The following is a 16,783-nucleotide window of genomic DNA, read 5'->3' on the forward strand; positions in this document are numbered from 1 at the left end:
ATATTTCATATCCACCTTTCTTTGTTCATATGCACAGTCATCAAGCTTTTTTTCAGCCCTCTAGTGTTGGAATGAGCCATTCTTGGCCTGCAATGGTGTAGGTTTGATCCAGAGATGGGGTACTTGAAGAAGGCAAAAGTACTGTGGATGCACTGATTATAGCATAGTGGTGGTTATTATGAACAAGGTCATATCTCCATTGCAATTTGTGACATTCAATTACTCTGGCAACCTGTGGTCTGGTAGTGCTACAAGTAAGCATGAAAGCTATCAGAACTTTTGTATAAAAATAAATCAATGCACTAGCATCCGTCAAGGAAGAGAGCTTATCAATCCCACCTAGTTGCTCACCTTGAGAACCGAAAAAAAAACAGGAATAGGTTATGTGTTTCAGCCTAGTCCACCATTCAATATGATCGTGGCTGATCCTGTACATTAGTTTTATTTTCTAATTCCATCCCTGTATTTCTTCATTCCATCAGTGTTCATAAATCTATCAATTTCTGCACTGAAACTATTCAAGGACTGAAGGTAGAGAATGCCAAAGCTTCATAATATACTCTGGTTGAGGAAATTTCTCATTCTCTCAGTCCTAAATGGCTTATCCTGACACTCTTACTTTTGGCCTGTTGAACAGGGTGGCACAAGAGGTTAGCACAATTGCCTCACAGCACCAGGGACCTGGGTTTGATTCCAGCTTCAGGTAATAGTGTGGAGTTTGCACATTCTCCCTGTGTCTGTATGGGTTTCTGCCGTGTGTCCTGGCTTTGTCTCACAGTCCAAAGATGTGCAGGTTAGGTGGATTGGCCATGCTAAACTGCCCATAGCATCTGAGGATGTGCAGGCTAGGTGGATTGGCTGTAGGAGGTGCAGTGTCGCAGGAATGGGGTGTGATGTTCTTCAGAGGGTGGGAGTGGACTCACTGGGCACAGTGACCTGCTCCCACACTGTTAGATTTTATATTTAACTGGCAGAGCACTTAACCCCACTACTGTCTCAAAGGATTTCAAACATATTGATGGACTCCTAATACTCTCTGAAAATATACAGTTACAACAGCACAAGCATACAATCAAAGAACAGACGTAGGCCATTCAGCCCCCAAAGCTTGCTTGACTATTCAGTATGATCATGGGTGATCCACAACTCACTTAAACCCCAATAACTTTTACCTCCTTGCTTATCCAGAATCTATCTACACTGCCCCAAAAATATTCAAAGACTCTGCCTTTTGAGGAAGAGAGACATACAATATCCTGTCAAAGAAAAAGTCCTGTCCTTATCTGTGCAACAAAGTCAACCACAAATATAATCATTTCAAGAAGAAATTTCACCACCTGTTCAGAGTAACAATGGGCTGGTCAATAAATCACTGCAATGCAATTAGAAAAATAAATCTGCCACTACTTCCCAGAAACATATCCTCGCACCCATGTCAAGTGCCAGAAATGAATATTTACATTTCATTTATTTTCTAGATCAAAAATCTGATCCAATCCTACATTGGAAAAGAAGAAACAATCATCTTGGTCGTCATCTCCTGTAATGTGGACATTGCGACCACAGAGGCTTTGAAAATGGCACAAGAAGTGGACCCGAAAGGAGACAGGACACTAGGTAAATTGAAATCAGACACTGCTTAAACAGATGTAGTTTTTTGCATGATGTTGTGTGCTCAGTTTTCAGCCAGGCCATCGCTTGGAAACTCTTCACCACATTTTCTCACACTGGTGTTGGCACCAGACACAAATTGAACCTGCTGTTTCTCAACAGTACACAATACCAACAGCTGGAGAAAGGCATTTTGCACACCATTTCCCAAACTAGTCATTAATAGAATGCTCGAGAGACGTTAATTCAGTTGTCACCAATGATGAGCAATGTGCTGACTGAATTGGGTGGATATTTCAATACTTCAATGCGGTAATGTTTTTGTTCTATTCCAGGTAACCCAGATGATGAAGGATTGAACTTAACTTTTACACATTAAATCAATCTTATTGAGAGAGTCTGCATTAACTTCACCTCTAACCCCAAGCACCAGAACTTCAGTCTGCTCCTGTTTATAGCTCTTTGGCAAACCCAATACCTATTAAGTGTCCCATTGGAAAAGGGCAATCTGGCTCACTGTAGTAAAGTAAGCAAACAAAAGATAGCTTTTAGTGGCTTTTGTGATGCAGTGGTAGTCCCAACCTCTGAGCCAGAAGTCCCAACTGCTTCAGAGATGTGGCATAACACATCTGAGTATACCTCTGAATCCATCAGTTGATTAAAAATACATTTAAAAAAAACCACGAAGGCCAGCTGAAAATTAATAGCTTCAATTAAAATGCAGCCTGAGTGAGCACAGCATGCTGAACGATGGCTAATGTCTTCAAAACGTGGTGGTGTTAAACTAAAATATCGTTTGGATTGTGTGCTAATTCAATGTATCCTCACTAGTTATGGGAGGCCACAGGACAGCACATGCCCCATCTGCAGGGACATCCAAGCATGGTCGTAAACATGGAAGAGAAGCAGCAATTCAGATTAAACAGCTCCCTTGACTGCCCACTGCTGGGACCTTAAGCAGGCCCATGAGCATTCTAACAAAGATTGTCAATGGTCTATGAACTCTTCCACCATTACCATTCTCTGCAGGCCCACCCTTATCCTTCTACCTTAGCACTGGTTGGATCAAGATCTGGAGCATAAGGCTGAGGTGCTACTAGATAATGAGGAGAAACTGTTCTGGATGTGAGTTTGCTCGCTGAGCACATCCAGAACCTCAACCTGAGCTACAAATCTTCTCAAAACTCGCGAGGAGTAACTGTGTCAGGTATTGGAAAAGGGACTGTAACCTATCAGAGAATGTGAAATTCTGTCTTCTCTGGGCTATAAGAATTGGAGATACCCTCAGGAGTCTGTGAAAGTGCCTGTTAACTGATTGCACAAAATGATCTCATGCATCAACGTCCACACCAAATTCCCCAACGGATGGTTTACTGCATAGGGAGTCTCCCAGTACAGGATGTATCTATTCATAGGAACACAAGTGAATCCACATTTGATATTCACCACTTGCCTACAATTGAACTCTCAACTAATAGACAGTGATCCATTTTTACCTTAAATTTGCCGATATCTTTGTCTGGAGGCTACTTCTGGAGTACTGAGTACAGTTCTGGTTGCCCTACTTTAGGAAGCACATTTTTAAATTTGAAAGGGTTCTGAAAAGATTTGCAAGGATGTTGCCAGGACTGGAAAGGGTTGTGTAATGAGAAGAGGCGAGATAGACTGGGACATATTTCCCTGGAACCAAGGAGGTTGAGGAGTGACCTTATAGAAATTTATAAAATCATAAGGGTATAGATAAGATGAATAACAAAGGTCTTTTTCCTAGTGTGGGGGAGTTCAAAACTATGGGGCATTTAATGTAAGAGAAGACTGATTTAAAAGGGTCTTGAGGGGCAAACTTCTTCATACGGAGAGTGGTTCATATGTGGATTGGGCAGCCAGAGGAAGTGATAGATGCAGGTACTGTTACAATGTTTAAAAAATATTTGGACAGGTATTTGAATAGGAGAGGTTGAGAAGGATATGGGCCAAATTTGGACGAAAGACTCTGTTTCCATGATTCCCTACTCCAAGCCATCCTGATATAGTTGACATAGTCCAGAGGCCCATGTACACACTTAGAATCATAGAATCCCAACAGCATGGAAGAAGGCCATTCAGCAAATCGAAACCACAAAGACCCTCTGAAGAGCATCCCACCCAGACCCACTCCCATCCCTGTAACCCTGCATCTCCCACGGACAATCCATGTAACCTGTGCATCTTTGGGCTGTGCGACGAAACTGGAGCACCTGGATGAAACCCATGCAGACACAGGGAGAACATGCAAACTCCACACAGACAGTCATCCGAGGTTGGAATTGAACCTGGGTTCCTGGTGCTCAGAGGCACTATAGCCTCACTTCTACCTGTGAGAATTCTGGTCCTTTCTAACAATGGATTGATTAGGCTTGTGTATTTTACCGCAATTTCATGGTTTAATTCTTACTGCTCATACGTTTTGAATTTATGAATGTTCCTTTGATATTTGGATAAGCTTTTACATTTTCCCTGAGGGAACATTTGATGGCTGATGTAATGGTTTCTTTTTACTGGACGCTTTCAGTGAATTGTCAAGAATCACTGAGCCCCTGGCGTATGTATCGAGATAAAACCAAAAAACAGTGGAAAAACAATGCACATTACAAGCAAGTAGCAAAGTGCAAAATGATCAAATTGGAATGATTGCGAAAAGGGTAAGGTAGATTTTACAGTGTGAATCAAAAAAGAAGTAGTAAAAAAATAAATAGAGAAGCTCTTTCTGCATGTGAGTGGTAGAATAATGATCAGTGGCATCCAAAAATGAAACAAGGTTGCGATCAGAATCAGCAAAGAGAAATGAAAACTGAATAGTGGCAGTGTTTAGAATCTTAGGATGGTTACAGCTAGACTGAGACCACTCAAGCCATCATGCTTTTACTGGCTCCCTGCAAGACACCTCGCTGAATACCATCCCCCAGTATTTTCCCAGCTTTTTTCCTAGGAAAATCTTTCCAATAATTTGGATAACGATTCAATTCTGTTTCCAAAGTTCAGAGACAGGGAAATGGCCGGAGTGGAAGCGAGTGGGAGTGGGGATTGAATGGCGAAGGAACAGGAAAGGGCCAGACAGAAGATCTGAGATTTAGGGAAGACGATGGCTATGGGTCAAGTAAATAAACAAATAGTGGATTAATATTGCTACAATTCCCAGAACCAGACACTGAAAGAATGAATCCAGAGTCTAGACTTTTATATATTTGTAAGATCAAATGTATAAAGGAAAATATGCACCGTCAAACCCAACTGACAGTTTCAGTCTCTTCCTAGATATAGAGTCGCAAATGAATCCCCAATTCATCACCACCTGCAAACAATGAAATACTTAATTATTAATGAAAGCAGATGGCATGTAAATACTCATAACACATTACAGGAAGGGGAAGTTGCCATGGAAAGATGCAAGATAGGGAGAAGAATCACCTGGCCTAAGAATGTGATGAAAGAAATGTTGGATTTACTACAGCAAACTCCTTCGAGAAACACCAGTCTTTTCATTTAGCACCTGCACACTCACCACATACAGGGACTTTTATCCCACTAGGACAGTTGGATTGCAGCAAAAATCTAACTTCAGCATTTTATCTCCAAGGAGATTCTGCTCAAAAGATAGTTTGTTAATGTGCTTCAGAATTGTGTCATGCTATCGGCTATCGTGTTAACATAGCATCAGATGTGGCTGCCAAATAGAATAGCAGTAATGAATGGAAGAATGAATAGTCAATGACTGAATACCATATTATTTTCCTTAGGGGTTCTTACGAAACCGGACTTGATTGATCGTGACACAGAGAAAGACATTCTTAAAATCATCAACAATCAGATGGTTCCTCTTCGGAAAGGCTACATGCTCATCAAGTGCCGTGGACAGCATGATTTAATCACAAATACACCCCTGGCTAATGCATTGAAGAAGGAAATTGCATTTTTCAATGACAATGTTCATTTTAGGTAAACCCATTCTGTTCTTGCAAACAAAGCAGTTGAAACACAATCTCTGTTTCATCATTTGAACAGTTAGCTTAAAATTGAAAAACTAATAACCATCCTTCTGAGTGGGTGATCAGTAGGATGTTGGCTTGTTTATTAGAGTCTGTCAGAAAGATTGAGGCCAAGACTCCATGTTGCTGAGTCTCCTGTTCTTGTTAGAATGTTTGATGATTGAGCGCTGAGGTCATCAGTGAAGACCGTTTGTTTTATTCTTTCATGGGTAGTGGGCAAGGCCAGAGATTATTGCCCAACGTAACTGGCTTTAGACCAAATGTCTTGCATTTCAGAGGGTCCCCTCAGAATCCCTATAGTGTGGAAGCAGGCCATTTGGCCCATCAAGTCCAAACTAACCCTCCAAAGAGCATCCCACCCAGACCCACCTCCTATCCTACCCATGCATTTCCCACCTTATACACTAGGAGCAAATTAGCATGGACAATCCACCTAACCTTCACATCTTTGGACTGTGAGAGGAAACCTGAGCACCTAGCAGAAACCCATGCAGACTCGGGGGGAGTGTGCAAACTCCACACAGTCTCTCAACCAAGGTTGGAATTGAGCCCGAGTCCCTGGCGCTGTGAGGCAGCAGTGCTAATCTCTGTGCCACTGTGCTGCTCCCAAGGTAGACGTTTTATATTAATTCACAGGATGTGGGTGCTACTGGTTAGGCCACCATTTATTGCTCATTGCTAATTGCCAGAAAGCAGTTAAGTATCAACCACATTGCTGTGGGTCTGGAGTCACATGCAGGAAAAGACGGCAGTTTCCTTCCCTAAAGGACATGAGTAAACCGAATGGGCTTTTCCTCAACCATCAACATCGAGGTCATCATTAGAGTCTTAATTCCAGATTTTGATGAAATTCAAATTCCACCATCTGCCGTATGCAGGATTCAATCCTGTGTCCCCAGAGCATTATCTGGCTTTCCAGGTGAATAGCCCAGCGATATTACCACTAGGCCATCGCATCCTCTGAAGTCATTTCACAGCCACTGTTACAGAGAAACATTTTATCTTGCAGAATTATTAAATTAATTTAAATTCCAGCAGCTGCCATGGCAGAATTCTGAATCCAAGCCTGTCGGGCCATTACTGGCCGAGCAACATTACCGCTGCACCACTGACTCCCAAATGTCACTTAGCTTCATCCCAGTTAACTTCAGCTAATTTCAAAGGTATGAATGATTGCATAAGTTGCAGGTAGTGCTCTGAATGAGACTTTACACATGCTTTGGGCTTTTTAAACCTTAAGTCATACCAACCACAGCCTGAGTTTTTTGGCTTTAAATGTGGGTGATGTCTCCCTACAGGGAAAAGTATGGGTTCTGAAAAGGGTGAACAAGTTCCACCCATGTGCATTTCACAGCGGTTTAGTTTGAAGCTTCGTAAGGAATTCGCAATTACCTCGACCCTTTTACAATGTCAGAATTTCCTGAAACACTGTACAGTCAAAAAAGTAATAATTTTGAAATGTTACTGTTGTAATATTGAAAAATGTGGTTGTCAGTTTTCATAATGGATGTTACCAGAGATAGAGGTGAAATAAGTGACCATAGCATCTGTTTTAGAGTTAAGTTGATAGATACATTTGGGCAGATAATAGAGTACTTCCTTATTCATCTTTGAATAATACCAGGGACTCCATCCTGCTGTTTGAGAGATGCTCTGCCACTGTTTAACCTCCTAATTGAGTTGTTAAACAAAAAAGATTTGGAATTAATTCTTTGGGAGAAACATAAGAAATGCTACTGACGTTGAACAACTTGAATATCAGAGGATGAAGGGTGACCTGTAACGTTTACAAAATTACAAGGTGTACAGCTGTAATGGGTAGTCAGTGTTTTTGTTCCCAGCATTGAAATGTCAATTACTATGAGGCATATGGCTAAGGTAAAAGGGCTTAAATTTAAAGGGGATGTGAGAGGCATGTTTTTTACACAGAGGATGGTAAGTGCCTGGAAAAGCCTCTCACATTGTTGGTTGGGTGGTGCTGTGGTTTAGACAGTGAACTTTCACGTTTGTTACCTGATTCAGACCCAAATGGATAGAAATTCTATGTTCAAGTTTCCTTGTGAATGAGATGGGCAACTTCTATCCAGTTTCAGGCAGGTGCAGCAAGTCAAGAATTTCATTTTTACCCCACATTTTGGATTTCCCCATGAGTGTTGTCTTATGATAAAGTGGAGAATGTTAGTGCTGTTCCATTTTGCTCCATTATGTGCATTGGGTGGTATAGATAGATACACGAACAGGCAGGGAACAGAGGGATACAGACCAAATGGAGGCAAATGGCTTTAAGTTTGGAAAGGTGTCATGTGTCGGTGCAGTCTTGCTGGGGTGGAGGGCTTGTTCCTGTGCTGTGCTGTATTTTGTTATGTGTGCCAATTTCTTTGACATATTTTAAGTCTCTCTCTCCCCCTTTTCCTCTCCACAGGCCACTGCTGGAGAAGAAACTGGCATCTTTCCAACATTTATCCAGTAGACTCACCAATGAGCTTGTTTTACAAATCAAGGTTGGTAATACTAACTTTGATCATCAGCTGGTTTATGGGATTGAATGCAACATAAGAAGAGATAGGCATGGCATTTTGCTGGTCTAGGAGGTTCCACCAGGCTTTTGCCAGGTTCATCAGTGCAGGACTTCAGAGAGGCTTTGTAGGGGAGGGGGGGATTGGTGTGGAATATCTTCAAATGTAAATAAAACATCAGGCTTCCTTAGCTCAGCCAGTATCTCTACTTACCAACAGAAATTGCCCTAAATATAGGAATACCACGAGCCATCCACCTGTGCCAACCTCCGCCAGTGTTTATGGAAGTGGTGGGTGAGGAGCAGCAGGCTGTGGTCCTGTCCAGCCACAATGGATTTTGGCATGGGAGGGTAGCCAGGATGGGACTTTATTTCTTGGAATGTAAGACATTGAAGAGTGGCTTTATTGAGATGTAGACAATCATGATGGGCACAGATATGATAAATACATGTAGTCTTATTCCTAGGGATGGGAAATTGAAAACTATAGAGGGCATATATTTAAGGTGAGAGGGGAAAGATTTAAGAAGGACATGAGGGGCAACTTCTTCACGCAGAGAGTGGTGCATTTTTGGAATAGGCTGCCAAAGAAAATGGTTGAGGCAGGTACAATAGCAACATTTAAAAGGTATTTAAAAAAGGATCAAAAGCATGGTATCTTTATTTGTAAATGACACAAAAGCCAATGGAAAAGTATGTTGCGAAGAAGACATAAGGAGCTGGCAGATGGATATGGATAGGTTGAGTGAATGGGTAAAAATTTGGTAGATGGATAATAGTGTGGGGAAAAAAGTGGTTATTCATTTTGGTTGGAATAATGAAACAGACGATGATGACAGAATCCTAAAATGTACAAGTATAACGATTAATTAACCAGGCTAATGGGACACTCTTCTTCATTACAAGAGGAATTTAACATCAAAGTAAGGGCATTGTGCTTTAGTGATGTAGGGCTTTGGTGAAACCACATCTGAAATACTATATGCAGGCTTAGTCTCCTTAATTAAGGAAGGATGTAAATGTAATGGTCTTGATTTAGAGAGATTTACTGGATTGCTACATGGAATGAGCAGGTTGCTTTATCAGGGGAGACTGGACAGACAGGGGTGTTTTCTCGAAGGTTATAAGATCCTGAACGCAGCTGACAAGGTAGATGTGGAAAAGATATATTTCATTGTGAAGGCATCCAGAACCGGGGAAAGCTATTTAATAATTAGGATTCATTCTTGTTGCCCAGAGATGAGAAGAAGATTTCTTTTCTGGCTTTGAAACTCTCTGTCTCAAGTGGCAATGTAGATGAGGTTATTAAATATTTTTAATGCAGAGCTAGTTAGATTCTTTTTAGGGAGGGGCATCAAAGATTATCCATGATTGATGGGAATGTAGAACTCAAAATGCAAGCAGGTCAGCCATGATCTTACTGAGTGGCAGAGCAGGCTCGAGGGGCCAAATGACCTACTGAGACTCCAAATTTGCACAATGGATAATTCAGCTTTTACTGTTGGGAGTAGACAAGGCAACTCAATCTTAGTATTTAATCAAGTCTATAGAAATTCTTTGAGGTTAATCAACACAATTAAGACAATAACATGAAGGCCATTAATTAAAGCAGTGGTTTTAACAGTATCTGACAGGTCTGCTGGGTATGTGAAAAGATTGAGGCCATTTTCTCATAAGATGGGGAATAGTTGCCTGATAACAATAAGTAGAACTACATTTGGTCAGGCAGAAGTGCTAGCATCTTAGGAAGTTGATACAGATTGTGTGCAACATCAGTGGGATGAACCAATGTAATAAATATTAACACGTTCAGAACCATCACCCAATGCAAGGCCATGGAATTAGGTTCGTGGAGTTGGGTTTGGGGGATCTATTCAACTGTGATTTTTGCTGCTCTCTCCAGCAGATGTTAAGAGCTTCCAAATACTTTGGTATAAGACACAGAAATTGCTGGAGAAACTCAGCAGGTCTGACAGCATCTGTGGGAAGAAAGCAAAGTTAATGTTTTGAATCTGGTGACCCTTCTTCAGAACACCATCCAGCAATTTCTGTTGTTGTTTCAAATTTACAGCATCACAGAACTTTGTTTTATTTATTGAAGATGCCCATGCTTGTTTGATTGTGGAAGTCAGATAGAATCAGTACTAGAGTGTGAGGCTAACTGTCAACACCCTGAACAGTGGATTTACAACAAAAGTGTGAGGTGATGCATTTTAGAAGGAATAGCAAGGGAGCATATCATAAATAGCAGGGCAATAGGAATCTTGGAGAAACGGGGATCTTGGGATATTTGTTCACAGATATCTGAAGGCAGCAGGACAGGTTAATAAGGTAGTTAAGAAGGCTTAGGGAGACTTACCTTTGTCAGTCATGTTATAGATTATGAGACGAGAAAGGCCATGTTGGGGCTGTAGAGAACCTTGGTTAGGTTGCAGCTGAAATACTGCATGCACTTCTGGTCACCACACCATAGGAAGGATGTGGTTGCACTGGAGAGAGCGCAAAGGACATTCACCAGGACGTTGCTGGGGATGGAGCAGCTCAGCGACGGAGAGACGCTGGAGAAAGTCAGGTTGAGCAGGTCTGGATAGACGTGTTTAAGATTATGAAGGCCCTAGACAGGATTAATGGAAAGCAGTTTCCCCCTAACAACCATCAGATCAAACGTGCATACAATTTTAATGTGAAAGGCATGAGGATTAGCGGGATTTGACAAAATATCTTTTCACTCAGAGGGGATCTGGAATGTACTTCTTGGGAGCATAGTTGAGATGGCAAACTTCATAATCTTTGTAAAGTACCTAGTTAAGCACTTGAAGTGTCATAGCATTCAAGGTTATATGCCAAGTGCTGGAGTGTATATTTAGAGTAGTTTTACTAGTGATTCTCAGAGGTGCAATTCTCAGCTTGTACTGAATGATTCTAAAATTCCAACAAGTACATTTTGGGTTCAGCTACCAGCATTGGGATCCAAATACAATTAAGTGGCTTGAGAGACGGAGGCTCTTCAGGGCTCCTATGGAAACCTTATGCTGTTTGATATGTCTTTGCACCAACCTATACCTCCCCCAATACCTACTTAATTAGCTGAAGTCCATCAGGGGCAACCTGGCAAGCACATCCCGGTCTTTACTGGTGGCCCAGAGGTCAAGCAACTTTCCACAAATTCTCAATGCCTTTGGGACCAGAAGGTTGGAAGAAGATTCCAATTAAATGTACCAGCTGACTATTCTGATTGTTCAGTTAAAAGAATGATATTGGTAAACTCTCCTTTCTAGACACCCACCACCAGCACCTTCCCCTTCTCCCTGGTTTATTTACTGTTAGGCAATGCATGTTCCATACAAACCCAACATCTTATTTGTTTGAAGCTGAAATGAACCAAACTTTACTGAATTCTAACTCGTTCATCCTCAAGCTCAGCTTACTAATTGCACCGCATGATTTTGGATATGAATGTATGGATTAAAAAAACACGTATAGGCCATTTGGCCCTTCAAGCTTGCTCTTTCATTCAATAAGACCATGGTTGATCTGATTTTAACCTCGATCTGATTATAACCTCAACTCTACATTCCTGCATAGCTCCAACAATGTTCCGTCTCCTTGGTAATCAATAATCTGTCTACCTCTGCCTTAAAAATGCTTGAAGATTTTGTGTCCATTGTATTTTGACTCACAACCCTCTGAGAGAAAAAAATGTTTCCTCATGTCTGTTTGAAATGGGATATGCTGTGGATCCCAGAGAGATTTGTACAAAGTGTTGGACTTTTCTGTGATTCTCCTTCCTTACTTCAGTAATCATGACGATAAACAATTTACAGTATCTAACAAATTCACAAATGCCACATTCTATTCTTTTCTTTAAATTGACAAACTAGCAAAATGGATAGGGACACATTTTCCACATTGAAATCGATTGATTAGCATAAAAATACGAACAATCCATAGGGGCTTCCAATATTAATTTTAGCAATTATATCAAAACCTTGGTAATCTCACACATTTTGTCGGACGCATTAAAATGTTATCCAAGCTTTATTTAATAGACATTTGGAATTATTTTTCTTCCCATACAGAAATGTCTACCTGGTATCCAAGAGAAAATTGGAAGCAAAATGAACGAGATCATGAAGCAGTTGGATAAATTGGGAGGAGCAATCCCAGAGGACACTAAAACAAAAGTGCACAACCTGACTAGTGTAAGCTCTGGAAACTATTTCATTGCAAGTTTATCTAAACAAGCAACGTGATCTTTGTGCAAAAATATTATGCAAAAATAGTGCATCCGAAAGATTACAAAACATGAAAAATGAAAACTTATCAGCATGAATAACGTAACGGTGCCAACTCTACAGAATTTTATGGTACAGAACAAAGCCATTCAGCACCCTCACTGAGGGGACAAAATGGCTGCCTCGTCATGGCTGCCTATCTGGTGTAGTTACCTTGACTTCACCAGCAGGGAATGCAACCATTAAATTGCCATTAATTGGCTACTTAACCAATGGCAGGGCAAAAATGTCAGGGAGGCGAAGGTTGAGTGGTATTATTGATAAACGATTAATCCAGAGACTGTAGTAATGTTCTAAGGACCCGAGTTCAAATCCCACCATGGTAGATGGTGAAGTTTCAATTGAATAAAAATCTGGAATTAAGAGTTTAAGGATGACAATGAAACCATTGTTGATTGTCGGGAAAAACCCCATCTGGTTCACTAATGGGGAAAGAAACTGCCACTCTTACCTGGTCTGGACTGTGTGTGACTCCAGAACCACAGAAATGTGGTCGACTATAAACAGTCCTCTAGGCAATTAGGAATGGTCAATAAATGCTGCTTGAGCCAGCAATACTGACATCCTGTGAATGAATAAGAAGACGGGACTTTTGCACACAGAATGTAACTCTGGTGGAAGCAGGAAGGTGGAAAGTCTCTAGTATGCCCCATCCATTCTAATTAATAACCATCCTGATTCCAAGCTTTCTACCAACAAGATACTAATACCAGCCCCTGGTACCCATAAGGGCACCATGGTGCACCTGGCCTTTCATTAAATTTGGCTCACTAAACTCATTTAGGAAAGGAATATTGTCTTTCTTACTCATTCTAGCCCAAATATGATTCCAGACTCACAGCAAAGTGGTTGACTCTTAACTGTCCTTTGATCTGGCCTTGCAAATCACAAGAAGGCCGATTAGTGCTAAGAGGTAAATGCTATTGGGCAGTTAAGGACAGTTCTTTTTTTATAGATTCTTTCTGATGTTAAAGCATCCATTACAATTCCTAAATGTAACCCTGCAAGGGCTCAGAGACAGGATAAAAGTTTATTCTCAGTGAAATTTGAGCTCAATGATTTGATCAGCCCCAATAATACTGGAGTATTCCTCCCAGAAGAGACTACACGCAGCTGCTCTGAACGCTCATACATGTGATGGCTTTGGTTCAGTTATCAGCATCTCACCCCTGAACCAGATGGTTGTGTGTTCAAGTCCCATTGTGGAGTAAAGGAAATATAAACCTAAACTCCATTGCAGCGCTAAGGAACTGTCTCCTTTCAGCTGGGTGCTAAAATTTAGTTATGTCTGCTCTCTTGGATCGAGGCAAAAGATGGTTTGGATCTATCTGAAAGGAGGCCTGGAAATTCACCTTGAGCACCTGGTTCAATATTTAATCTTCAATCAAAATTCCAAATTATCTGGTCATCAGTGTATTTCTATTTCTGGGAGCTTGCTACGTATAAATTCAGCTCAGACACAATGGGCTGAATGGCTATTACATTCTAAAGCTGATGCATTTTCTACATAGGAACAATAGCCCACATTTCAAAAATACTACATCAGTTGTAACATGCCTGAGCCGTCTTGAGATGTTGAAAGGTGCTTCAGAATTTTATACACTCTTTTTATTCCAAAGTAGGGACTGTCATTCATTAGATTATAGAGAGTGGTCTTTGCTTTGCATTTAGCCAAACTGTAATGATGGTCAGTACTTGACATTGATACACGGTGCCTCAATTAAAAAGGCACATTTTACGTTGCTTTTTAGCACAATAATATCCATTTCTTCAACGAGAAAGATTTGATGACAGTATCACCACTATCATAGTTATTTTTGAATTCTAATATTTCAGCACCACTATATCAGAAAAACTAACGCTTACTTATTTTGTTGTAGAGAATTCTAGCGTACTGTGATGAACTTATTCATTTAGCGATGGGAGAGTACAAAAAGGATTATCCCATCGATGTGAAGTTGCACGACTTTGCCAGGGAGAAGTTTACAGAGTGGTACAAGAAGCTGGATGGAGTTAAAATAGGGCGTAAGTATATGAGCAGAATTGCCTCTCCTTGCCTCCCTTTGTTTCTTGTCACTGTTTTGGAGTGTCCCACTGACTGACCATGCCAGCATCTGGCAGGAAGGAAAGGTCAAATTTCAGTTAGTCCATCACACCTGCCCCAGACCAGGGGGCAAGGGCAGCATAAAATACCTACCTACTCAACCAGGTAATCTCCAAGGAGTTACAAAAGAAACAAGGCAGAGAACTAACAGAATGAATGAGAGGTTAAAAGAAAATCTAGAAAACATTGCACCAGCGCCCTCAGATGACTGAATGAATGAATTAGCTTTATTGTCACATATATTCCAGTATCGTCAAAAGTTTATAAATCACTACTTACAGCGCCATCTTAGGTACAGAGATACCCAGATACAATCCTTAGTTACAGAATAGAGAAATGAAAATAAAAGAAAGTTACATAGCAGCTATACAAGTGTGACCATAGGTCAGAGAAAGAAGCAAAGTTAAAAGGCAAACATCACAGTGTCTGTGTAGTGGAGTTTATGAAATGATTTCTGTAGAAAAATGAAGACTTGAAAATATCTGTGGGATTGTGGTAGTCCCTGGGGTTGCTACAATGCACAGATGGTATTATACAAAATTGAAATGAAGCCAGGAGATCAAGTCTTACGGGAAAATAGGAAAAGCCTAGTAATTGGCCACTGGGCCGAACAGCGAGATTATGGCTGATTAGAATGTGACCTCAAATCCATTTTCCTGACTGATTCTCTCACTGATCAAAAATCTTTCTGGCTCAGCCTTGAATCTGTCCCAAACACTGCTGATCCTATGACAAAAGCAATTATTCCTCATCTCTATTTCCAAAATATCGTGATGATGTGACCTTAGCACATATGAAGAATTGTTTCCACTCCGTTTGGAAGGCATTCCCCCATTCCCATCCTCTGAAACTGTTTGTAATTTTATTAGAAAGTCCAAAGACAAGAAAAGTTCACTCACAAGTCACTGCATGGGGGCCAGGAATTTCTCTGGAGCTAGTGCACCTCTATTAATCTTGTTGGAGTGTAGTGGAGTCCTCACCCTCAATAACTTCTCTTTCAATTCCTCCCACTTCCTACAGACAAACGGGGTGGCCATGGGTACCCACACGGGCTCAAGCTATGCCTGCCTCTTTGTAGGATACGTAGAACAATCCCTCTCCCACAGCTACACTGGACCCATCCCCCACCTCTTCCTCCGTTAATGACTGTATCGGCACTGCCTAGTGCTCCCGCAAGGAACTCGAACAGTTCATCCACTTCACCAACACCTTCCACCCCAACCCTAATTTCACCTGGGCCATCTCTAACACCTCTCTCTCCTTCCTGGACCTTTCTGTTTCCATCTCTGGCAACCACCGAAAACCAATATCGATTTCGAGCCCACCGACTCCCACAGCTACCTAGGATACACCTCCTCTCACCCACCTTCCTGCAAAAATGCCATCCTCCATTCCCAATTCCTTTGCCTCTGTTGCATCTGGCCCAGGATGAGGCACTCCACTCCTGTGCATCTCAGATGTCTCATTTTTCAAGGACCACAACTTCCCCCTCTCAGTGGTTGAGAACACCCTCGTCTGTGTCTCCGGCATTTCCTGCAACTCACCCCTCACACCCTCTCCCCATAATAACAACCAAAGCAGAATCCCCCTCGTCCTCACGTACCACCCCACCAACCTCCAGATCCAACGCATCATCCCCTGACACTTCTGCCATATACAATCTGAGCCCACCACAAAAGACATTTTTCCATCCCCACCCTTGCGTGCCTTCTGGAGAGACCGCTCTCTCCATGACTCCCTTGTCCGCTCCACACTCCCGTCCAGCCCCATCACACTTGAGACTTTTACTGCAACACAGGAAGTGCTACACCTGCCCCCAGATCCCCTCCCTCACCGCCATCCCAGGCCCCATGAAGACTTTCCACATCAAGCAGATGTTCACCTGCACGTCTGCTAATATGATATACTGCATCCGCTGTTCCTGTTGTTGGCCTCCTCTACATCAGGGAGATCAAGCGGAGGCTTGGGGACCGCTTTGCAGAACACCTATGCTTGGTTTGCACTAAACAACTGCACCTCCCAGTCGTGAACCAGTTCAACTCCCCCTCCCATTCCTTAGGCATCATGTCCATCCTGGGCCTCCTGCAGTGCCACAACGATGCTAACCGAAGGTTGCAGGAGCAGCAACTCATATTCCGCTTGGGAACCCTCCAGCCCAATGGTATCAATGTGGACTTCACAAGCTTCAAAATCCCCCCTCCCCCTACTGCGTCCCAAAACCAACCCAACTCGT

General features: G+C 41.8%; 1 protein-coding gene across 2 annotated transcripts in view; it reads left to right on the forward strand.

Annotated features, from left to right (window-relative positions):
* LOC125457290 (interferon-induced GTP-binding protein Mx3-like) overlaps positions 1-16,783 on the forward strand; it is a 36,320-nt gene that overhangs the window by 8,908 nt on the left and 10,629 nt on the right. For both annotated transcript variants that reach the window (XM_048541306.2, XM_048541307.2), the window contains exons 5-9: positions 1,479-1,617; positions 5,388-5,586; positions 8,059-8,137; positions 12,231-12,353; positions 14,327-14,471. In XM_048541306.2, the coding sequence (XP_048397263.1) occupies positions 1,479-1,617; positions 5,388-5,586; positions 8,059-8,137; positions 12,231-12,353; positions 14,327-14,471 (685 nt within the window). The remainder of the gene's footprint in view (positions 1-1,478; positions 1,618-5,387; positions 5,587-8,058; positions 8,138-12,230; positions 12,354-14,326; positions 14,472-16,783) is intronic.

This window comes from Stegostoma tigrinum, chromosome 12 (genome assembly GCF_030684315.1).
Source record: "Stegostoma tigrinum isolate sSteTig4 chromosome 12, sSteTig4.hap1, whole genome shotgun sequence".
In the NCBI taxonomy this organism is placed as follows: domain Eukaryota; kingdom Metazoa; phylum Chordata; class Chondrichthyes; order Orectolobiformes; family Stegostomatidae; genus Stegostoma; species Stegostoma tigrinum.